At 43.5% G+C, this 23,740-nt stretch overlaps 1 protein-coding gene across 3 annotated transcripts; it reads left to right on the forward strand.

Annotated features, from left to right (window-relative positions):
* Positions 1-177: 177 nt before the first annotated feature.
* On the forward strand, positions 178-22,960 carry IL17RA (interleukin 17 receptor A). Of its 3 annotated transcripts, XM_085230377.1 has the most exons (14): positions 312-434; positions 5,655-5,744; positions 6,500-6,524; positions 8,343-8,489; positions 9,856-9,980; positions 10,895-11,021; positions 13,213-13,260; positions 13,344-13,501; positions 14,770-14,847; positions 15,274-15,349; positions 15,440-15,454; positions 16,283-16,384; positions 17,384-17,425; positions 18,005-22,960. In XM_085230377.1, the coding sequence occupies exons 5-14, from the start codon at positions 9,894-9,896 to the stop codon at positions 19,501-19,503; spliced, it is 2,232 nt and encodes a 743-aa protein (XP_085086503.1). In that variant the 5' UTR covers positions 312-434; positions 5,655-5,744; positions 6,500-6,524; positions 8,343-8,489; positions 9,856-9,893; the 3' UTR covers positions 19,504-22,960. The 3 variants fall into 3 exon arrangements, with proteins under 3 accessions (XP_085086487.1, XP_085086495.1, XP_085086503.1); XM_085230361.1 differs by lacking the exon at positions 5,655-5,744 and having other exon boundaries at positions 178-434; XM_085230369.1 differs by lacking the exon at positions 5,655-5,744 and having other exon boundaries at positions 178-434; positions 18,008-22,960.
* Positions 22,961-23,740: the final 780 nt, after the last annotated feature.

Here is a 23,740-nt window from a genome sequence, read left to right on the forward strand (position 1 = left end):
CCTGTGTCGGAATGCTACCTATAACTACGACACTTTATTGGCACATGCTCTGCTCACGACGTTCTCCTGAAGCTGGAGGACGGCACCCCACAGAGAAATCCCGGAGCCCCGTCCCGCAGGCCGCAGCGGAGCGAATAACCCTGCGCCCCGCCCTCCCCTGGGCCGCACCCCCAGCGAGCAGTGCGGAACCCCGGCCGCGCCCAGCGTCCCGCCCCGCCGCGCAGCCCCTCCTCAGGTGCGGGTCGGCCCCGCCCGGCGCTCAGGTCGGAGCCCGGAAGCCCCGAGGTCGTGGCGGCGGCAGGGCTATGGCGGGCGCCGGCCGGCCGGGGTTGTCTCCTCCGCTGCTGTTCCTTCTCGTCCTACCCATGCCGCCCGCGGCCGCCGCGTTGCGCTTGCTGCTCGGCGCCGCGCCGCCTTTCACGTGCTCGCAGCCGGTAAGCGCCGGGGAGGGATCGTGGGGAGCTGCGGGGCTGCTGGGGCCCGTTCCGAGAGGCAGAGTGCCGCCGCTCCGAGCCCGGGACCGGGCCTCTCCTGTGCCGGGCACTGCGGCCTCCCGCTCCCGGCCTGCGTGGAGGGATGGGGACGGCTCGCTGGGGAAGCGGCTGCTCGGATGTAGCTGTATTCCTTTGCTTCGGGGTGGTGCGGCTATGAATGGGTCTGTAAGCGGTTCGCTTCTTGTAGCATAGTCCGTCTTCTGCTTCCTTGGAAGCGCTGTGTGCTCCCAGCTTTCGTGAGAAAGGAATTTCCCTCTGTATGTGACATCAGGGTACGTGTGGTCAGCGGCATGGAGAGAGACAAGTCCCATCTGCTCTGCGGCAGGCTGTTTCAGAGCCATGTGCACGCATCACTAGGCGAAGCCTGCAGCACAGTATCCATCATGTCACGTAGAAGTATTTTCCTGTCCCGCCCGGGTCAGACCGATGTTATGCTGAGTGCTGGGTTGACAGACATGTCCTGTTCTCCTGGTGCCATCTGCCTGGCCTCGCAGGAAGCCAGGGCCCCTCCTAAAATGTGACACTTCATCTGTAACCTTTTCCTGTATTCGTTTTCTGTCTTTTGTCCCTCACTGTCCTTCCCTAAAGTTTGGTCACACTCTTGTTCCCATGTTACCAGACCTCTCCTCTTCTGCTTTATGCTCCTGTGTAATAATATCCCCTCAAAAGCATTCAGTTTCCACAGTTTTACTTTGGGCTGGGTGTTGTGAAATTACAAAGTGAAAGCTCTTGGAAAAGGCCAAGAGCACATTACAAAACTGCATGGGCATCCCAAACACCATTAGTCACACAGAGCTTGAAAGCAGCACAGTGTGGAGTTCCTGCAGTCCTTGATGCTTGAACTGACCATCTCCCTTGCTCTCAGTTTCTTTCTTTTAAAGCGAAGACAGACCACTGAGTGCAGTGAGGGATTCCCCAGTGCAGATTCAGCTTTCAGAGAGGAGCTGGCTTAAAAACAAACCTGCGAGCAGCACTGCTGAAGGGAGCGGTACAGCTGCTGACACACACATGCAGAAGTGTGACTGACTGAGGCTGCGGCAGTTGGTAGCCGTTTCCCTTTTCTGTCGGTTGCTGGGAGCCCCTCCCGTGGTGTCGGAGTTGGGCTGGGTGCTGAGACCACATCCTCCTGCTCACCCGCTGCTGCCAGGCATTGAGGAAGGGCAGAGTGAGCAGCAGCGGTTTCCAGCCAGGGGCAGTGGAGTGAAAGTGTCACATCAATATCACAGACACCTTTAATTGTAAACAAAACTGAATGCTCAGTAGCAGGAGCCCGGTGTATTAAAGTGTCAACAAATGCACTTAAATGTTCCTTATTCACCACTGCTCCATCGAGCCTGTCTGGCTGTAGACTAAGTAGCAGGGCTGCAAACAGCTCCTTCCAGTAACTGTTACTGGAATGTGTCATCTCCAGGGAGGTGGTGCTGGCTTTCCTCCCCGTACACATACATATCCCATCTGGCTGTTCTCCTTGAGTGCTCATCGTGAGGCACCGTAGCTGGTGTCAGTGGGATGTGGGGTTTGTGATAGGTGTGCCTAGTTGGGTCATGGGAGTTACTTTTGTTGGTTCAGATATTCACTAAGTCTCCAGAGAATAGTGATGGTGATGCATGTGAGGAAGCCTTTACTTGTGCCTTTTTTTTACAAGCATGTTCACTTTGCGTTTGCTATTGACCTCCCATTGCTTTCTGCAAGAATTTGCTGTGTAGGATGGAACCACTGACCCTGTTCACACTTAGAGCTGCTAAGACCTAAAAAGGATCAGTGATCAAAGCTACCAAAACACGATAAAAGAATACACTCAAAGTAATTTTAACAAAGTAACTTCAGCTTTTAAAGTTGGATTCTATTTTGCTTAGGATTTGTAGAAGAGAACATTTTTCTCTATGGCTTCTAAATTAAAACGCATACAATTTGTAGAAAATAGTTTTCCACCAGCCTTAAATGAATCATTTTACAGTAATTATTGGTTTTATGTGTTCACATCCTATTGATCTCTGCTTCTTTGAACGTACAAATCAGGAAAGGGAAACTGTAAAAGACTTCATATCAGACAGGCATCAGGAGAGAGGCAGCATGGCCTGGAGGTGAGAGGCAGATCTGAAGAGCTGGAGCTCTTCCCACTCAGCAGTTGCTCTTTAAGATAAAATTGGCTGCCTGCCCAGATTACTTCAGTTTCTTGCTAGTTACCACAGCATCCTGCTGGGAAATCTTGGCCTCCAACTATTTCAATTGAATTGTTATGACGTGCTGCTGTTAATCAGTTTCTCGTATGTTTCAGATTCATGTGATTCTCCTTGACATATGGTTTGTTCTTCTGTGATGTCAAAAGGAAGAAAAAGGCTTGAAAAAGTAAAAGAAACAGTTGTTTGGCTTTCTGTGGAAATATGACAAGTAAACAGGAGGAGTTGGCCATGCCTGTGCTCCTCTGCCAGAAGGTTCCAGGCAGCATGTGTCCCTGTAACTTTGCTTCTTCATCTTGAGAAGCAAGAGGGAGTATGGGAGAACATCTCAGTTAAAGCCTCTTCTGTACCAACACACACAGCACCCTGCCTGGCTGCAGGCTCTATCTCCAGCTTTTGTTCTACATTTGTTCTGCCATCTCCTCCCATTTCTTTGCTTGTCTATCCTGTGCAGCCTGACATGTATCGGCTCTGTCAACGCTTTTAGTTTTGTGTGGGTGAGCAGAAGCAACCATCACTGTAATTGTATTTCTGTTGTATGATCTAAACTTGTGTTTGCTCGTGGAGGGAAACTAGGTTAATTGTTTCTGCTGACTGCAGCTTTGCTAATGCAGTCTGAATGAGCAACTGCATCAGATAAGGCTGAAAATCAGCAGCGCTAAGGAGGTAGCTCATGCAATTCTAGAGGTAATTGACTTGTCTTACTGCAAAACTGGCTCATTTTGTCTTTAATTGCCTCCTGGTTTTTAGCTGTCATTCTCCAGAGTTACGTTCTTTTGGTGTAAAGTTGTGTCAGCATTGTGGCTTCATCTCCTGTTGGTTTCCAGTGGCCAACAGTAAGAACATGCTGACTGGATTGATTCTTCTTCTGGGTGTTTGGGCTGTTGGGCTATCCCTGTACTGCCTGGGGACTGGGAAGGGAGTAGGCCAGCAGCTGGGCCAGTACAGGCTGCCCTCTGGACAGAGGGTCCTTCCCTTCTGGTGGCAACCTTGTTAAATTCTCAACTACTAACAGCATAGTAAACCAACATGGTTGGTGCGTACGGGGTGGGAAAACACTCTGATAGCTTCTTGAACAGGACAAAGGAGAGCAGTTTCAAACTACAAGAGGGGAGATTTAAACTGGATATAAGAAGATAATTTTTTTAATGATAAGGGCAGTGAGGCTCTGGAATGGGTTGTCCAGAGAGGTGGTGGATGCTCCATCTTTGGAGACACCCAAGGTCAGGCTGGACAGAGCTCTGAGCAACCTGATCTACCTGGAGGTGTCCCTGTTCACTGCAGGGGGATTGGACCAGATGGCCTTTAAAGGTCCCTTCCAATCAGACAATTCTATGAAAATCAGTAGGTGGGTCTGGGGCATAGTGACACCTTGTTGCTGTTTGTCTCAGTAGAAACTCAGTGTTGAAAGTTTAAACGCATCTTAATTGTCAGACTTCAGTTCTGAATTGTCATTAACTGACTGAGCGTTCCGTGTTCAGCTGTTCTTTTTCAGAGAACACCAGAAAGGGAGTAGTCTCATCCTGGAAACGCTTCACTCAGGGCAGTTTAACTAGAGGAAGAGAGTCCACTGATCTGTTGCACTGGTTCAATGTTCACACTGATAATGAAACAAAACAAATTGCAACTGTTGCTTGGTTAATTGTCTTATCTGCTGATAAACAGAAGCACCAACATGCAGATAAAAGCAGATGGTGGTGCTCTTCAAATAATGCTTTATAATTTATATAAGGACTGTACCATGGGGCAGTTTACAATAAGTACTGATAACTGAAAAAACAGGAGGACAAAATGACTGAATAATAATTGATAGCTTTTAACAAAAGTCATTAGGTTACAAACCAAACCCGTGGCTTGTATCCTGTTATTTTTGTTGCTCTGCTCAGCCCACCCCTCTGCTCACTTGCTCCTCTTAGCTAGCTGGGGAGAGCCAGAGGATCACAGAAAGAAGACTCGTGGGTCAAGCATGCAGTTGTAAAGAACTGCATGAAGAGGAGCGAGGAGGTGCCTCAATGCTGCACCAGCACTGCTTGGTAATTGTTAGGTTAACTCTACTGCCATCACAAATTCCAAATGCAGCTCCTGTGAGAAGGATTGACTCCATCCCAGCCAAAACCAGTACACCTGTTTATGCAAGTAGCATTGTCACATTGAATAATTTACTAAATATACATCTTTCTGTGAAGGTAGCATGGATAATTTTGTCACGGTTCACCAGCATTTGCACTCAAGGTTGTTTCCATTGCCAAATGTTTCCATTGCAGATGTTACATTAGAGTCTTCCAGTAGTTGAAAAAAGAAACTAAAAGCTATAGCTGATTTCAGAGATACAAAGTTCTGATAACATTTCTATTAAATATACACACCATTTTTAAGTACGAAAGGATATAAACAGTGGAGAATTTATCTGCAGTAGTTAAGTATGGTGTAGCTGTAGTCTGTAGGAGTAGTAGTTCAGACTAAGTTGTTATCTGATATTCAGATTATCAGGGTGTTTCCTCCAGTTGTGGCTGTTCTGACCTTTATAGTCAAGTTCCTCCTGGACATTTTACCTTATGACATTAAACATATTGATTTATTTTGCTCCCAGTTACACTACAGCCCTGTTGCCCAAGGCAGGGCACTGCTGTGTGTCTCTTGGTGCCACCTGTCCCAAGGCCCCATCTTACAATGGGAAAAGCCCCAGCCTGGGGTTCCCGCAATGAGCTCTGAACCACTATTCCAGAGCTGAAACAGTGCAGGAGAAGGCAAGGGTTCTGCCTGCATGGATTTATATTTAAATATGCAGAGTGGCCTATTGGGCAGATTTCTTCCTTGTGATTGAAATGAAATGATGGTTTTCTAAGCAGTAATGAACTTGATCAGTACTGCGTAACATAAATATTGCACTGAACCTTCCTCAGTATATCTGTATTAGTATATTGAAATAGTCCTAAAGCACCTGAGACAAGTGTTTTTATACTGCCACTATTTATTGCAGTGTGGATGTGTTACTTGTGATGGAAGCTTGAAGATTTACACCTTTGTGTTGTTTCCACTTGCGTAAAAGCCTGGAAAAGATGTTTGGTTGGTTGGTGGTGATTGTTTTGTTGGTTTGTTATTTTTTTTGTTTTTTAAGCACAAGGACCTTAATGCTGAATCCGCTTGCTTTTGCTCAAGGTTTGAGAGAGCATAGTTGTGCTTGCTGAAATATGACCACTGATGACATGCGTGCTTTTCCTTAGCTAGCAGAGCTGTGTTCCCATTTGAAATAACCAGGTGGTCAGTGTGGCTGATGTGATGTCTGACTGTATCCACAAGCCAAGCCCCATGCACACCTTGTATTGGCCATAACAAGCTGCACAGAAGTCAGAAACACCACTACCTTGTCTCCTATCGTGACCACAGTGCAATGACAACATCCCCCTTTATATGTTGAGGCAAAGGAAGAGAGTGGGAGGAAACCTTGCCTTCATCTTGATCTGTGTAGTTGGCAAAAAACTTCTCTTATCACTAGGATCACATTACCAAGCAAGTTCGCATGCTTTTTTCCTACTGATGGTGAGGTCTCCCAGCATAAACAAATACATGTGGGGAAAACCATCATCTCCACATGAATGTGCAAGGCACGCCTCGGGTCATCGGGCAGTGGCTAAACCCAAACCTGAGCTTTGCTTTTCTGCAGAACAACTTTATGTTGTTGATGTAAATGGCTGATTCTGCCAGCTTGTATGCCTTGCTATTCACTAAATTGCTTTCCTCCCGCTACCACAGAGAAGCAAACTATTTTCAATTCAGTTTCTATTTGATGAGTAATATTCTTTTTCTTTTTCCTTCCCCCTACAGGATTTAAACTGCCTCGTAGGAAATAGTAAGTCATGTTTTTCTTCATTGCCACGTTCTCATCAGATCAACCCTTTGGTTTTTTAACTGGCTTCATACAAAAAGTCCTTCCTGCTGGAGTCAGAGAGATGTGAAGCAAAGCATTGCTCGGGGAGTCTTCAGTTTGATCCATGATCAATTCCAGCTAAAAGACAAATGGAAAATTGTCTTTCCCAGGGTAGAGTTGGAGTGTGGGAAAAAGCACACAACCCAACTTGTTTATTTTTAAATCCGACAGAGCCCATTTTTAAAGAAATGGAATTTTAGGACAAGTTTTTCAGTACATGTTCATTTCAAACTATGACTTAGTGCCCAATGGAAAACTATTATGAGCTAAAATTTTTTAAAAAGGGAGCATAAAGAGTTACAGCCGAGTGTAATGAGTGTAGATTACCGGGTATGAATTGGAAAAGGAAACTGAAGTTATTGTAGGTCACAGACTTTAAACATTTTTTGGCAAGAAGAGGGACTGGGTGGGATGGGATTGGATCATATTTCCCATTGGCAGCTGGGCATTACAGTACAGCCTGGAAGCAGAGCAAAGCCAAACTGCAGCTCCACCATTAGAATTCTCCCTTGATTGAATTTGGTTTAAATTGTGTCTCTTGGTTCTTAGTACATTCTAGGGAATAGTCTTGTTAATGCTTGGCACACTTCTTTATAAGGTACTTGAATTTCACCAGGTTGTTTTGTTTTGTTTTGTTTGTAAAATGAGCATCCAAGGATTTTCCAGTTATTTCCTTCACTTAAAATCAGGCTGTCATGAGCAGGCTTAGTTCTTGAGTGGATGCAGGAAATAGCTGAAGAATGTCAAACAGAGCTCTGCAAAGGCTGTATAATCATTCTACCTCTTATATCTTTTTCCTTTTTTGCTTTTTATACATTCAGTGATCGTAGGTATGTCAATATGGTTCTGCTTTTTCCTCTACCCCCAGTCCGACAGTTATCAGATGCTCTATCATTAGATATTTACAATTTCCTTCTGGATTTTTTTATCTTTTTTCTTTAGAAAAATGCATACCATTGGGCCTGTTCTTGCCACCATCACGGATCTATTTAAAACATTTGAGCAGTAACAACTTCCCACTTGTAGCTCCTCCTTGACTTGACAGCCTGGTTCTTCCTGTGTTGGTGCTTCACTCTTACTCAGCAAAGCTATTTTAATGTGCCCAGATGATCCACTTAGACTTTTGTCCAACATTTCACTTACCATATCCATCTAATGCCTGTCATACCTGATATCACTTTCTAATGGGATTACAGGCCCTGTTTTCCCTAACACTCTATTGACTGACATAAATTATTTTTCTGTCCAGAGGGCTCATTAGTTTAGAAAGGCAATGCAAGAGCAGTCACTGGAAGCTGAAGTCAGATGTGTATTTAAATGAGAAATAAGGCAGTTGCTCCAAAAGTTAATTACATTGTTTAAAGAACTGCTTGAGTACCTGATGTTATCATTGGAAAGCTTGAAATGAGTGCTGGTGTTCTAGCACAGTTCTGTTTCAGCAGCAAGATGGGGGCTTGCTGCGGGAGGTACTGAGTAAACTTACCTGACCAACTAGGCTAACTGTGATCATCTATTAATGGATTTCAAGGAAAAGAGGAAATATAAGTTACCAGAATGCCTGAGTTGAGAATATTACGGGCGATTTATAAATTATTGACATGCTGAAAGCTGCCTTTTTGAACGGTGAAGCAATCTATTACTCAGATTTGCCCTCTGAGTAACCCTCACCCAGGCAGCAACTGCAGTTAAGTAGACTTTATTCCATCTTCCTCTGGATAACAGCTTTTATTTGCTGGGCAGGTACCTGCATAGAGAGGAGCTGGCTGCAGAATCAGACATGGACACCCTCTGCTCCCAGTAGCCTTGATGTCTTCTCTGATGTTTTCCGTCAGACAGATGGAGAACTGCTCCCAGTGCTTCGGATAGAGTGGAAGGTGGCCACAGATGGTAAGTGGAACAAAGGAATGAGGTGTGGTCTAGGAGGGACAGGGAGGAGAATTATGACTTGAAGACTTCTAATGATTGAGCTGTGGAAGGACAGCTTGAAATCTGGGCTTTTGGCTGCTTTGCTTTGCTTTTGCTTGAGGGGTAGGTTTGTTTTTTCTTGAGGAATGAATCAGAATGTGGGGCATGCTGGGGATTCAGAAGTTTAAAACACTCCCATTAGCATGGCATAATGGCACTTTAAATGGGAAAAGCAAATGAAACCTATCCCAAGAGTGGCACGTACCTTTACCACAATAGCAAGGGGGAAAAAGAAGACTTGTGCTACGAGCTTTGCGATAGTACTGACTGCTGCAGTCTCATGCAGGAGAATTACATCTGCAAACTGAACAAATGAGAGTTAATTTGAGAGCATGCAAATATTAATTAATGTGCTGTTAACCCAGTGCAGATACCTCCTATTTAGGGCAGTCTAGTTGTTGTAACTTAAATTTCCTATATGCACATCTGTCTTGGTAAAGAAATAATTGACTTATTAGAGTCTTAATGAGTACCAGTTAGTCAGATTTTCTTACTGTCCAAATATTTGATGGATTTTTTGCTTCTATACAATGTTCTGCTTATGTGCTCTCATTCATATTTTTGCAGTTATTCAAGATAGGAAACAAACATGCTTAATTCTGCTTCTGCAGGATCTGTGTATATCTGTGTATCTGAGGGTAGTATAGAGCTGTTACCTCAGCATAACTAAGAAGCAGGTGTGCCTCAGGTACTGAATCACCAAGGTTGGAAAAGACCTTCAAGATCATCCAGTCCAACCATCCACCTATCACCAATAGTTCTCACTAAACCATGTCCCTCAGCACAAAATCCAAACATTCCTTGAGCGCCTCCAGGGTCGGTGACTCCACCACCTCCCTGGGCAGCCCATTCCAGAGCTTGAACCCAATCATTTGGTGCAGCCATTGTTATGAACTTGCTCACTTGGACTGTTTATATCAAATAAAGCAATATTTGCTTTGGTACCAAAACCACATAAAGCAGTATTGAAAGGCAAAACTAAATACATCACCGAACAGGCCGAGAATTTCCAGGGTGCCTAGAGAATGCAATTGCCTGCTGCTCTGCCCCTTCATCAGTATGGATTCAGTTCTTGCTGTGCAGGACAGCCTGTAAGCTAGTAGTGGTGTTAGTCAACCCTGCACACTTGGTTTTTAATAGCCAGTTATTTCTGTGCTGAGATCCCCAGCAGCTCAAAGGAGTAAGGCTGCATCAAGTCTAGGCACAGTGGTAATCTCCGTGGGGTTGCAGCCTTTGCACGTGCAGCTGACAGGAAAGGGAAAACACGTCTCTGTCTGTGTGCCTGCAGCTAGCATCCGCTATCTCCGAGGGGCAGAGCTGGCAGTGATGCAAGTGAGCAGCAATCAACAGATCTGCGCCCAGTTTGAATTTCAGAACAACTTGCCTCTTCAGGTCCGTCCAGATGGAGGCCGGGTGAGTGCTAAGGGCCTGAACTACCATGAGTTTGGTTCTGCTTTTCCTATCTTATAGCAAGGCTACCTTTTTTTTTTTTTTTTTCTCTTTATGTACAGACTGGTTAGTCAGAAGAGTTGGCATAACAATCAAGATATTGGGTCTGAGGTCTGGTGTTGTACCTATTTTGTTCTACACTTGCGTGTATCCATCTACAAGCTGCTCTACTTAGTTTCCCTTTCACTTTTACTGTTCTCTGAGTTTAAGTAGTCACTCTCAATCCCTACTACGTGTTACTGTTTTAGATGTTGCTTAAAGCAAACAGTTGTGGGAGTTTCTGCGTTCTGTTTGGCCACTGTGACACAGTCTCCTTTCAAACTCAGCCTTTCTTTTTAAGTCAAGTTCTCTCTTGTACTTTCTTGATGGAGAGGAAAGCACCAACCTGGTCCTTCCAACTTGTGCTTGGTTTAGGGAGCTCATCAGAAAATTGCTGAGCACCCACAGATCTCCTTACAGAAGTGGATTTTGGAGTTTGTTCCTTATCACCCAGAACTGGGCCAAAGTTCATTTACCATCTGAAACCATTCCCTCTTCCAGAAGTTAAATAACTTTAGTGATATGTGGAAAACAGCATAAACTTAGTATGTGTGTATATATATATGTAAAATGGCCAAGTACTGAACTCCACATGGTTGTTTGTTATGAGATCATTGTATCAGCTCAGAGGCTCCCAAGAAATATTTTTTTCCCTTCATTCCAAATGTAAGAATTTGAGATAGACCAGAGGACTGATACATTTAATGATTTAATGTGTCTGAGTAGTTTTCTACAGTCAAGCTTTAGAAAAAAGTTCATGCGAGACAACAGAATGGGACAGGACCTGTTAATTTCAGTTTCTTGACAGCAGTCTCATGTTGAGTGTGTTTTGTTTTCAGTGGAATTTCACTTTTAACCGCTTTGAGGTGGAACCTGGCCAGACTTACCAAGTGACTGTCTACCACCTACCCAAACTGAGTGTAAATGGAGACTACAATTGCAAGTCCATGTCTCTCACAATGCCTGGTAAGAGATGCTCTATTTTCCTTAGGCTTTGAGCTTAGGACTCTATTTTCTCGGTAATGGACCTGTTTTACTGTGTTTCTTTGTTGTTGTTGTTGTTGTTTTCCCAAAACTAGGCCCACAAACTGTGAGCAAGTTTGGTAATAATAATATTTTTTCAGCACCAGTGCAGCTGTGTTATAGAGAAATGGGGAATCACTGTGTGATACAGGCTACCTTGAGGGGGAGGAAAATAAAAGAGTGAGGAGAGTGCTGCCCAGAGTCACTAGTCTTCATGAGAGCTGGTGGTGCAATGGGAGTGGGGCCTGAAGCAGCAGTGTAACACTCCCGCACATGCAAAGGCAGCCCCTAGGGGGAGCATGGGTGACCAGAAAGAAGTGTGCTGACTGCGATGGGCAAACGGGGAGGGCATGGCACAGCAGTTTGAGCAGACAGGGCCTGCTGAGCAGGCACAAGGCAGACTGCTTTCTTCTTATCTGGGAACGCTACGATGCAGCATTCTATTGAAACAAACAAGGTGACCAGCTGCCACAACAGTCAGGCTGAGGCAGAAACCCAGACAGAGAGGCCACAACCTTTCTGGGCTGACACGTGCATCCAGATGAAGCACCTATGAGACAGAGCTGCCTAGGCCTTCAGTTGCATGGAACTTCAAGACTTGAGTTCCCCAAGGGCCTGAGGAAAGAGAAGGGTTTCATGGGTGCAAACCTGCCCAGCTTGATGAACTTTTTGAGCAGGTGGCTAGGTTGTGAGAGAAAATCACCAGGCTGATATGTATCAATTAGAGAGAGAGAGGTTGATGCTATAATGCAGTGACATGGACAGACCAACAGCACTGTCTTAAGTCCCAGAAAGGGGAAAAAGATAAACAGGCTTCTAACCCTATGGAAACAGATGGTAAAAACATGCAGGATGAGGAAGCCTGGACCCTTGTTGCTGTTTAGAGCAGGAGGAGGAGCCTTCCTCTGAGATTCCCCTAATTAACAGATAAACAGATACAAACCTCTCAGAATAGAAGAAGAGGATGTGGATAGTCAATTCACAGCCTATAAAATTTTAGGTACATGAGCTTTGATTTCAAAGGTATAGTTAGATATGAATTACCAAGACATTTGATAGAGCTGACTGCTTGATGCTTTCTTCTATACAGGAATGTTTTCCTATGACTAAGAAGAACTTGTTTTCCCTGAAGATGGGTAGCATCTTCATTGCCCTTTGGCTGTATTAGCTACTTTATAAATACATTCTATATGTGGTTTAAAAACTGGTTCATAATTTCCTTCTTGTTTATTGTTGGCAGTATGACTTTGCAGTTAGAAGATATGATGTACATGTTGTGGCAGTCAGTGTGTGCTGGAAAAAGTGAGGGAGCATTCAGTTTTCAGCAATCTTATCCTTATCGTATGTGGTCATACTGAGCTCTTCTGGTTTTATCCTCTTCTGTTCCTCAGAAACCTAATGCATTGTGTCAAGGTCAGCAGCTGCAGGGAGCTTTGCTGATTAGAGCATACCTGTGAATTACAGGGGCCTAAACTTGAAAGTTGGAAACCTAAGATCCATAATTTTCTCTTTCAGCTGTTTAAGCAAGCAGTTGTAGGGAGTTCTTTTCATTTGTATTCATGACTTGGAAGAGGGTTATACTTTAGGCTGAGAACTGTAAATTCCACATTGCTAGATGTTGAATGCATAACTCTGTATTAGAATTTGAAAAAGGTCCGAAAGAGGCCCCGGCCAGCCTGCTAAATTAAGCTCATAGAATTATAAAGAGGAAGACAATTTGGGTTTCAAAGAAGACACCAACCTACTAGTTTTCCTGTGACAGAATACTTTTGAAGGAAGTTATGGCTGTGATGCTTTCAATCCAGAGATCAGTATGAAGCTTTAATTCTACTATGATCCCCACTGTACCAAAGTCTTCTCTCAGAAGGAGCTGTCAAGTATTGCTGTCATTATAAATACTATATGTTTTTAGTCTTTTCTTGTTAGTATCTCCATAATGAAAAAACATAGCATCAGTGGAAAGACTAGTTTATACGTTGCAAACTGATGTTTCTCCTTTGAAATTTGCTGCTACTTTGGGGCAAAGATCTACTTATCAAGGTGTGTCTCTGGCTTCTGCTAAGAAAATGGGTATTTCTCCTAAACAGCAGCACAGTGTTTCTGACTAGTCACTGATGGTGTGTCTGTCTTGCAGATTGCAAGGACCCTCTGATGAAAAGAACCACCCCATGTGTAAAGACAGGTAGGAATTTGTCAGAGGCATGGATGTCCTGTTGAAATGCTTTTGACATTTGAGAAACTTGAGAATACTTGCATTATTTCCAGGCAGTCTGTGGGAGCCCAAGATCCAAGCTAGAAGTCTAGATGATATAACTCTGCTTGTGAGCTTTAATCCATGGAAGGAACCAACCCGATATCAAATTCATGTGACCAGTTTCCTGAATGAGAGGAAGTGTAAAATGATCACCCGTGATGTCACAGAGGTAATTACCTTTCTAAATGATATCAATTATATCTTCTGTAGAAATTTAGGCAAACATTTCTTTAACAGTTGTTAAAGGAGTTGGAGCCAAGATGCAGGAGATGTAACAAATGCACTTGCACAGCAATTTTCAAGTTCTTTTCAGATTATTATCTTGCCTTTGAAAAAGAGAAATTTCTATCAGGAACTTGATGGCTAGAAGACCAAAAAGATGTTCTCAAAGATTTTTTTTTAATGTGTGAGGCAGAGTGTAAGCACCTGCAGTGGAAATGGAATTTTGACCTATGACTCTTCAGCCTTTATTTCCTGTGTCAAGCTAGCACCTGGGAGATAGGACTAAATAAGTTAACCAAAACCAAGGTACAAAGCTTTGATAAATCATTGAAGTAGTTCATTAAAAGTGATGGTATGGGGAGAGTTGGTGGTTTGGTTGTTTTTTGTTTTGCTGGGGTTTTTTGTGTTTTTTAAGAACAAGACACTTGTTTGTAACGGGTGTTTCAATTAAACTGTCAATCAGTTCCTCCAGTTCTTGTGACCTATGTGCCTGAGAAGCACAAAGCAGATGCAGAATGCCTTTTGGCATAAGAAATCTCCCCTTTCAGGCATCTGAGGGAAAAGAGGTACTGAATATTTGTTACCAGTCCCCACCCTTCCTGGGGGCAGGGCAGGTAAACTGGCATTCAGCTTGCTTAATTGTTCCATTTCTTTCTTACTTGAAGTTTTCGTATTCCATGTACCAATGCATGTCATGTTATTACAGCAGGTACAGCTGTGTGCACACTTTCCTGACACAGATTAATAAACTTCACTTTGGAGTATATCTTTGCTGAGCAGTGGAAAGAGCATATCTATGTTACTATTAAATTGATGAATTCTCAACAAAGGACAAACTTGTCCATTGTGATGGAAGAGGCAGCAGTGTTGACAGCTTTTTTTAATTAAACACATGAGAAGCCTTATTAATTAAACATTTACACATTAAATAACTTAAGATATTAGCATTGTTAACTTAAGCTTGCAGTTTCTTAACATATTTGATGTTATGCAGTGTACAGATTTGTTTCCTGTTAACTTGTGCAACCTTAGTGTGCTGTCTTAATAGTGTTACTATGTCAGTCACACGTGATGGTGGCCAGACTTTTTTAAACAATAATTAGAAATGTCTGTGTCTTTGTAATGCTTTGTATTCTCTGCTCAGCTTCTTTTCTTTATTCCTTCTTTCATTCCATTTTCTCCTCCTGTCCATTAACTCATATCTGACTTCTGCAGGACGAACTGCAACCACAAGCAAATGTCACAATCAAAATGGAGAAGAACTTGAAAGCTTGCTGCAACTACAAAGTACAGGTACGATCTCACTGTTGTCTCTCTGCCATTCCTTTCTCAGCAAGGCAATGTGCAGCTTAAGAATTCTGTATTTTTCACACAGTGTTTTGTTCTGAGCTATTACATACATCAGGGAAATAATGATTATGGCAGGAAGAATATTTTATAAAGATCTTCTTTGTAGACAGTGGCTTTTCCTTAGTGTAGAGTTGCCAAGTCTGAGTCTGAAGTGGGAATGACAGGTGCACAACCACAGAAGCTCCCTGCCTTGTTAATTCATAGTGAACAGTGTAAGAATTCTTGATTAATCTTGTTTTCAGAAGGGAAGTGGGAATTCTGTCCCCCTGTGGTAAAGTAAAGGGAATGTAGGGGCAGAGGGGAAAGTCAAGCTGGAACAGAATTGCTTTTAAGAATAGCTTTTGTTTTCTGAATTTATTTTGCCTGCAGATTCAGCCGTTCTTTGCCATCTGTGGTACAGACTGTCTGAGGCACTCTACTTTCATCCCATGTTCACCAGCTCCAAGTGAGATTTCCTTTCCGTTTCTCTAAATTAACTTCTCAATATTTTGTATGGACGAGAACTGAATTTTAACATAACTCTTGTCTTTTGCAGGTGTGGGCCCATCAGGTAAGGTCTCCTAATACCCTTAACCATATCTTACTTCTTTCACTGTCATTTCGAATAACAAATGATCCTCCCTGGCCCGATGGCTGGGAAATGTCTCACTGTACCCACTGAGTTCAAAATGAATTGTATTACAGGTACTTCACAGCTCTAAGAAAGCAAGTATTTGTATGCAGCACTAACCATAGAGAGCACTTTTTTGAAATACTTGCATAAAATTCCTTGAGAAATGCTTTTGACAAGACGAGTCTTAATATAAAATACTTTCTGTCACTTTACCTAGAGTGTTTTTTTTTAATTGCATAATATTAAGCAGCTTTTAGAGAGAATAGCTTGCATATATTCATTATGCATGTGATTTATCTTGACATCTGCAGAAATGATTTGACATCCTTTTTTTGGCTGCAGTGACACCTGATTTTAAAAAAAAGCACCTGTAGTTTGAAAAAAATGCCTCACCCAAAACGTTAAAAAAAAAAAAAAAAAACATTTTTTTGAAGATGTGTTATGCAGAACAGGCAGGATGTGGGCTGCGTACCTGTCGAAGCTGGGTAAACATTTCTGTATAGAGAGAAAGATTATTGGTCTGTGTTTTCAATGTGTTGCACATACAGTTCTTTGTGGAACAAGATTGTGGTGCAAAACAGCATCACAAAAGCAGGATGTCGTGATGAGTGACTGTGGTGTGGCCTGTTGTAGGAGGGAAGTACTGGATTACCTGTAGTTTTGGGCAAAACTCTCCCTTGGCACCTGCTGCTCAGCAAACTTCTGTTCCCAAGTGAAGCTTTGTATTTGTGTGAACAATGTGTGTGTGCTCTTTTTGTACCACAGATGATATGATGATATGGGTGTACTGGTGTATCACTGGGATCTGTGTGTTACTGGTGGGATCAGTCATAGCAGGTGTCATTTGTATGACCAAAAAACGAGCAGGTAAGACTCATACCAAGTATAAACAAAAGATTTGATGCTAAAACTACTTTTCCTAATCTGTAATTATTCCTCTGTTTCGTTTCTTCCCATTTTGATGTACTGCCACTAAAATAATGTCAACGTAAATACTTTCTTCTGATCTACATCATGGGATTTGTAAGATCTTAGTACTATCCACCTATTTAAATAAAGTCTTCAATGGATTATGCTGTCTAGTACTCCATTTTTGTATAGATCTTCAGAGCTCGTGAGGGGAAAAAGAAACTTCATAGTTCAGCCCTTTGATTCCCACAGATTGCTACAGATATCCTTTCCATTTATTTCTTCTCCTACGTTACGCAAGAGTTTTACAGGACAGAAGCTTCCCATTTGTCCCGACCATAGTCTTCTGTTACACCCAGAGTTTCTGCAAAATTCATTTTCTTCCTTTTTTGAGTTTAAGTAAAGTTTTTCTTCTTCCACATTCACTAAAAAACATGACACGAAAACATTCGTTGCACAGACTGGAAAAGTGAGTGATTAAGAACTAATTCCTGGTCTATTATGCTATTACCATGGAGCAGTTATCACAGGAGCAGGAGTGATGGGAAATATTTTGGAATGTTTCTTAATATAAAATTGATCTGTAACATGTATTAGGGACATTTTAGCTAGCTCTTTAGGTAAGCCTCTTAAGAAAATGCCATCTCTACAGCATTAAAGAGAGGTAGAAGAATGTTTGGGGATTCTGTCCTCCTCAGATCAGGGAAAGTTGGAAAAAATTGGTTTTGTGTGCATTTCTTCTCTACATGGAGAAATGTAGAGAAGTAGCAAAATTGGCGGGTACAAGTCTTCATTCATTTAGTATATTTTGTATCAGACTTTTTCTTCCCTGTGTCATCCTTATGGTGCCTGTTGTCTTCTACCTCATGCAGTTAAAGATTTTTGAATGTGGCCTTTGGAAGGAGTTAATTTTTTTTCTTACTTTCAGTACTGACAGTGACTTTCTCTTTCTTCCAGGACACCGGCGAGGAAAGTGCAGCCACTATGATTTGCAAACTGGTAAGTTGTGCTGCCAAATACATGTAATGTATTCTGGAAGTCTCACAGCTGTTCAGAAAGGGGCTCTCCTGCACTCTGCTCCTCTGTAGGTGCTTCTCAAAACCGAAATGAGGCCTTAGGATCTTCCCGTTTAGTCAAAAGACACTTTGTAATAACAAGTAGCATCAGGCAGAGAATATGCAAGTTGGAATGCCATCTTTGGCAGATGGGAGATAATTGTTTTGTAAAGTGAGAGACCCAGCTGAGGCTATACTGGCAAAAGAATCTTTGATCATCTAAGCAGTAGCAGCAGGAGATTGTTCTGAAGTGCACTGAACTCCCTAGCAGGGAGCATAGCTACATGTGCAAACCTCTTGAACCCCATGTGTTATACTTTTGTGTGATGAAATTCCACCAACTACCCAAGCATCAGTATAAATCACAGTTCCACTGTCAGGACTTTACTATAAAAAATTTTTACAATAGTGTGTTGTCTCTGTATGTTGCCAAATTAACAAAAGGTTATACTAAATAGCAGTTCTGAAGCTAATGCTCTCCTATGTTGTTTGCATCGTTGGGATTAATATTTCTGTCTTTCAGCAGTACCACCTACCAACCTTCCTCTACCACCCTTAAAGCCTCGAAAGGTTTGGATCGTATATTCTGCCGATCACTTGCTCTACGTGGATGTGGTGTTGAAGTTTGCTGAATTTCTGATGACTGTCTGTGGCACTGCTGTAGCCTTAGATCTGCTAGAAGATCATCAGATCTCAGAGTTTGGGCCATTACCCTGGCTCACTCGACAGAAGAAGGAAATGGAAGAACTATCCTCAAAGATCATAATCTTATGCTCACGAGGCACCCAGGCCAAATGGCAAGCCATGCTTGGGAGCGCGCCTGTGTGTCTCAAGCAAGATCAGCAAAAGCCAACTGGAGACCTGTTCACCCCAGCCTTGAATTTGATCCTGCCAGATTTCAAGAAGCCAGCCTGTTTTGGAATGTATATAGTCTGCTATTTTGATGGGATAAGTAGTGAGAAAGATATTCCTGATCTGTTCAATGTCACATCCAGGTACCAACTGATGGATAAGTTTGAGGATATTTATTTTCGGATTCAGGACTTGGAGAAGTTTGAGCCTGGGCGCATCCATCGAATCCAGGAAATCACAGCTGAAAACTACATTGATACCCCTAGTGGTCGGAAGTTGAAAGAGGCAGTTCAGAAGTTCAGAAACTGGCAGATAGACCACCCAAACTGGTTTGAGGCTGAAAGCATCAGCCTGGATAATGATGAAGAGTTGCAGTCCCTAAACAGAGAGAGCCAGATGGATTCGTTGCTAAGTGAACCAGGTGGAATTGTGAAACACCAACTGCACTTACGAGAACCTGACCCTAACTGCTGTTATGTCATCAATCTCCACATTCGTGAAGGTGAGAACAGAGGTTGTATACTACAGCCTCAGCTTAATCTCTGTGGAGATCCAGCTTCTCAGACTCTGATTGATTCTTTGGATGAGGCTGCTCCAGTTCAGATAGTAGAGCCAGTCTCTTCCATGGAAGACAAAAATATTTTTGGCCATCACGTGCTGAGTAATGAGGACTGCATGGAAGGAGTTCATCTTCTGGAGACAAGTTTTCCAATGAGGAATAACATCATCCTCCATGATGACTGTGATGTTTCAGCAATAGATGACCAGAGTCCTGCAAACCTCTCAGGTGAACTGAGAAGCCATCTGAATGGGCTTATGTACTCGCTTTATCAGCAGAGTGTAATTCCTTCAGATGCATGTTTCTGCCAAGAGGAGGCTGAAAAGCAGCACCAGTTGATCTTTGAAGACCAGTGCAAAGACCAAAGACAGTCAGTGCAATCAGACCAGGGTTACATCTCTAGATGTTCTCCTTTGCCTCCTGATGACCCTGTGGAAGAGGAGGAAGAGGATCAGGAGAATCAGGTGGTTTGTCACGAACTCTCTCCAGAGGTCTTGAACAGTCTAAAGAGCCTCCAGCAGCAGCTTTTTTTCCAGGACATTCAATGGAGCTCTGAGTCAGGATATCCAGCAGAGTTGATGAACATGAGCCCATCTCCAGAGGACTGTTAGGCTCTATCTGGACCTGCTCCATCTGAAATACACAGATGGATCGCATCCAGCACTGAAACTGCATTTCCAATGCCATCCTTCTCCTTGTATTACATGTGACAAATTGGTGGGATCTTCCTGTCTGCTGCAGAGAAGCAGGGTTGCCCAGCAGTTGATTAACATCTCTGCTTCTAATCTCTATATGGAGAGAAGCAACAAATACTAGCCATCACTGTGACAGAACAGGCAGTAGTTCTGCTCCAGGGAACATGTATTATATTGAGCCCTCACTGCAGAAAAATTACCTTGGTTCATCCACTAGTGCCTTCAAAACTCCCTCCAACTGTAATGGTTTTATTGCACTGGACAGAAAACAAGGCCAAGAATCAGGTTATAAAATTAGATAGAATGGCAAACTTTGCATTGCCAGTCTGATGGTTTTTTTTAATATATATATGTATTTTTTTATTTTTTTTTAATAATGTGTTAAAAATGTGTGCCTTAAACTTCAGCTAGGTTAGGACTGTCTTTACATAGTCATGTAATAGGTTAGGTTGGACCAGACAAACTGCAGAGGTCCAACGCCTCTGTCCAAGTAAGGCAACCTACAGCAGATTGCCCAGGCCCATGTTCAAGTCGCTTTTGATTATCACCAAGCAGGGAGACTCCACAGTTTCTTTGGGCAACCCTGTACATTATCAGCTGCACAGTAAAGAAGTGCTTCCTGGTGTTGAGAAGGAAACTCCTGTTTCTGTTTGTGCCTATTTTCTCATGACCTGTCACTGAGTGCTAATGAAAGGAGCCTGTCTCTGTCCTCTTTTGTACTCTCCTTTTATTTATGCATGTAATGCCTAGAATAGGACAAGAAGGAATGGCTTCAAGATGTGTCGGGGACGATCGGATTAGGGATATTCGGGAAAATTTCTTCTCAGAAGGAGTGGTAAGAGATTGGAACAGGCTGCCGAGGAAAGTAGTGGGGTCACCATCCCTGGAGGTGTTCAAGAAATGTGTAGAATGTGGTTTAGTGGGCAGTGTTGGTGGTAGGTGGATGGTTGGACTAGATGACCTTCGAGGTCTTTTCCAACCTTAATGATTCTGTCATTCTACATAGATTCTACGGCCCCCAACCATTCTGTAGGCTGAACAGACCCAACTCAGCCTTTCATTGTAAGAGAGATGATGTAGTCCTTTAGCCATCTTTGTGGCCCTTCATTAGACTCTGTCCAGTATGTCTATGTCTCTTCTATACTGAGGAGCTCAACAGTGAATACAGTACACCAGGCATGTCATCACCAGTGCTGAGTAGAGGAAAAGCTTTACCTGCTGGCAGTGCTTTATCTAATGCAGCCCAGGATACCTTCAGCCTTCTTTGCAGCAAGGGCACATTGCTGGCTCATGCTCATCTCAGGGTACTCTAGGATTCCCAGGTCCTTTTTCCTCACAGGGCACTTAGCCTGCCCTGCTGCTTGGGGTTGTTACTCTTTAAGGTGCAGGGATTTGCAATTCATGTTGGACCTGATGAGCTTCCTGTCAGCGTGTTTCTCTGGCCTGTTGAGGTCTCTCAGAATGGCAACAAATCATTCTGGTATATCAGCCACTTCTTCCAGCTTTGCATCATCTGTAAGCTTGCTAAGGGTATGCTTTGCCCCATCATCTAGAATCACAGAATGGCCAGGGTTGGAAGGGACTTCAAGGATCATGAATCTCCAACCCCCTTGCCATATGCAGGGCCACCAACCTCCCCATTTAATACTAGACCAGGCTGCCCAGGGCCCCATCCAACCTGGCCTCGAACACCTCCAGGGATGGACGGGGCATCCACAACCTCTCTGGGCAGCCTGTTCCAGCACCTCACCACTCTCTCTGTGAAGAACTTCCCCCTGACATCCAACCTGTATCTTCCCTGCCTCAACTTAAAACCATTTCCCCTTGTCCTGCAGTTATCTACCCTTTCAAAGAGTTGACTCCCCTCCTGTCTGTAGACTCCCTTTAGGTATTGAAAGGCTGCAATGAGGTCACCCCGCAGCCTTTTTTTCTCCAGGCTGAACAAGCCCAGCTCCCTCAGCCTGTCTTCATAAGGGAGGTGCTCCAGTCCCCTGATCATCTTTGTGGCCCTCCTCTGGACCCTCTCCAACAGCTCCCTGTCTTTCTTGTACTGAGGGCTCCAGACCTGGACACAGTTCTCCAGATGGGGCCTCACAAGAGCAGAGTAGAGGGGGACAATCACCTCCCTGTCCCTGCTGGTCACCCCTTTGCTGATGGAGCCCAGGATAGCATTTGCTTTTCAAGCCAGATCCTTGATGAAGATGTTAAACAAGATTGGAGCCAGTGTTATCCCCTGGAGTACTTTCCTAGTTACTGCTTAGTTAGACTAAACCACCCTGTAGACCTAGCTATTCAGCTAGTTCTTTACCCACTTTAAACCAGCTTGTACTTCCTCAGCTTGTCTATGAGGATCTTACGAGGCACAGTATTACTGAAGGTAATTACTGAGGTCTTAATGAAGTGCAGGAAGGCAATATCCACTGCTCCCCAGTCATCCCAGGTTGATCATTTCATCATAGGAACTTAGTGGTCAAGCATGACTTTTCCTTGGTGAATCCATGCAGACTACTCCTGGTTTTCTTGCCCTTCATGTGCCTGGGAACAGTTTCAGGATGAGCTGTTCCATCAAGTCCCAAGGGATCAAGGTGAGGCTGACCGGTCTGTAGATGCCCGAGTCTTCCTTTTTGTCATTCTTGAAGATAGGACATTTGCTGTCCTCCAGTCTTTAGGCTCTTCTCCCAGTTGCCATGGTCATTCAAGGATTGTCAAGAGGGGCCTCACAATCGCTTCTATCAGCTCCCTCAGCACTTATGGGTGAATCCCATCGGGAGTGATGGGGGATTTATGAACGTCCACATTGCTGATGTATTCCCTGACATTATCAAGAGCAAAAATGAGTTGTGAGATGTTCCTTGTGGGAGTATGGACACAAGCACAGGTATTGCAGGCTAACCATTGTGAAAACACCCTAATAATAGGTTATGGGGTTGATCCTTCTGGAGCAGTGATGCTAACTGTCAATTCCAAGATTGAGCTTGATGCACTAGGAAGTCTTATTCCATACAAGTGATCCTCTATTGACCCATGTAGCATTGACTGAGCAATGGACTAGTTGGAGCCGGCATTTACTGTAGGTATTGTCACACTTTCTGCAGTCTAGCCAGCTGGTTACAGTTCATGAGATACAAGCACCTCCAAGCCTTTCTGCTTTGTGTTCAAACAAGTTTGTCATCTTCCTCTCCTTTTAGGTTTACTTGTCAAGAGATTTTGAGATCATTTTATTTTGGCTTTTTAGAAGTCCGATATCTCAAAAGATAATCTGCTCATTTGACTTGCAACCAATGTTTTATTATGTATATTTTATACTTTTGTTTATGACTTGTTTTTTTCCTTAAATTAAAAACAGGAATGCTTTTGGATATATTTACTTAAATACTTGTATGTCCTCAATTCTGCCTTGTTAGATAAGGGTTTCTTCTGGCAAAATAAGATAGAACCAGAACCGGATCAGCTGGCAAGCACCAAAACATGCCTGCAAGGCACAGCTGGGCACTTTGCATGTGTGGGAAGAGCATGTACCTTCCAAATCGGTGTTACAGAAGTTGAATGCATGTCATTTCTGCATGGGGCCTGGACAGTGAGGCAGAACTGTCAAGAACACTGGCTGTCTCTGCAGCAAAATGCTCAGGAGCACTGAGTACTGCATGCAGCCAAACTTGAGATATTATCGCTCCACAACTCCCTGAAAGGTGGTTGTGGCAGGGTGGGGGTCAGCCTCTTCTCCCAGGTATAGGATGAGAGATAATGGCCTCAGGTTGCATCAGGGGAGGTTCAGGTTGGATATTAGGAAATATTTCTTCTCATTAGTAGTGAGGCATTGGAAGAGGATACCCAGGATGGTGATGTGTCTGGAAATGGTCAAGAACCATGTGGATGTGGCAGTGAGGGACACAGTATAGTGGACATGGTGGTGATAGGCTGACATTTGGACTGGATGATCTTAGAGGTCTTTTCCAAGCTTTCTTATTCTATGAAAAATGGCACCACCTTAGAGTCCTGTCTGCACAGGACCTAATCCACTGGGAGCTAAGCAAGTGGTAGCTGTGAGCTCAGAGTTTCTCCAATGGGAACTCATTTCTCAGATTACATGAATAATTGCCATCTCGCTGATCCCAGCTTTTAAAATTTCTTTTATCTTACAGTAATTAGCATT

Source organism: Meleagris gallopavo, chromosome 1 (assembly GCF_905368555.1).
Source record: "Meleagris gallopavo chromosome 1, MGAL_WU_HG_1.1, whole genome shotgun sequence".
NCBI lineage: Eukaryota > Metazoa > Chordata > Aves > Galliformes > Phasianidae > Meleagris > Meleagris gallopavo.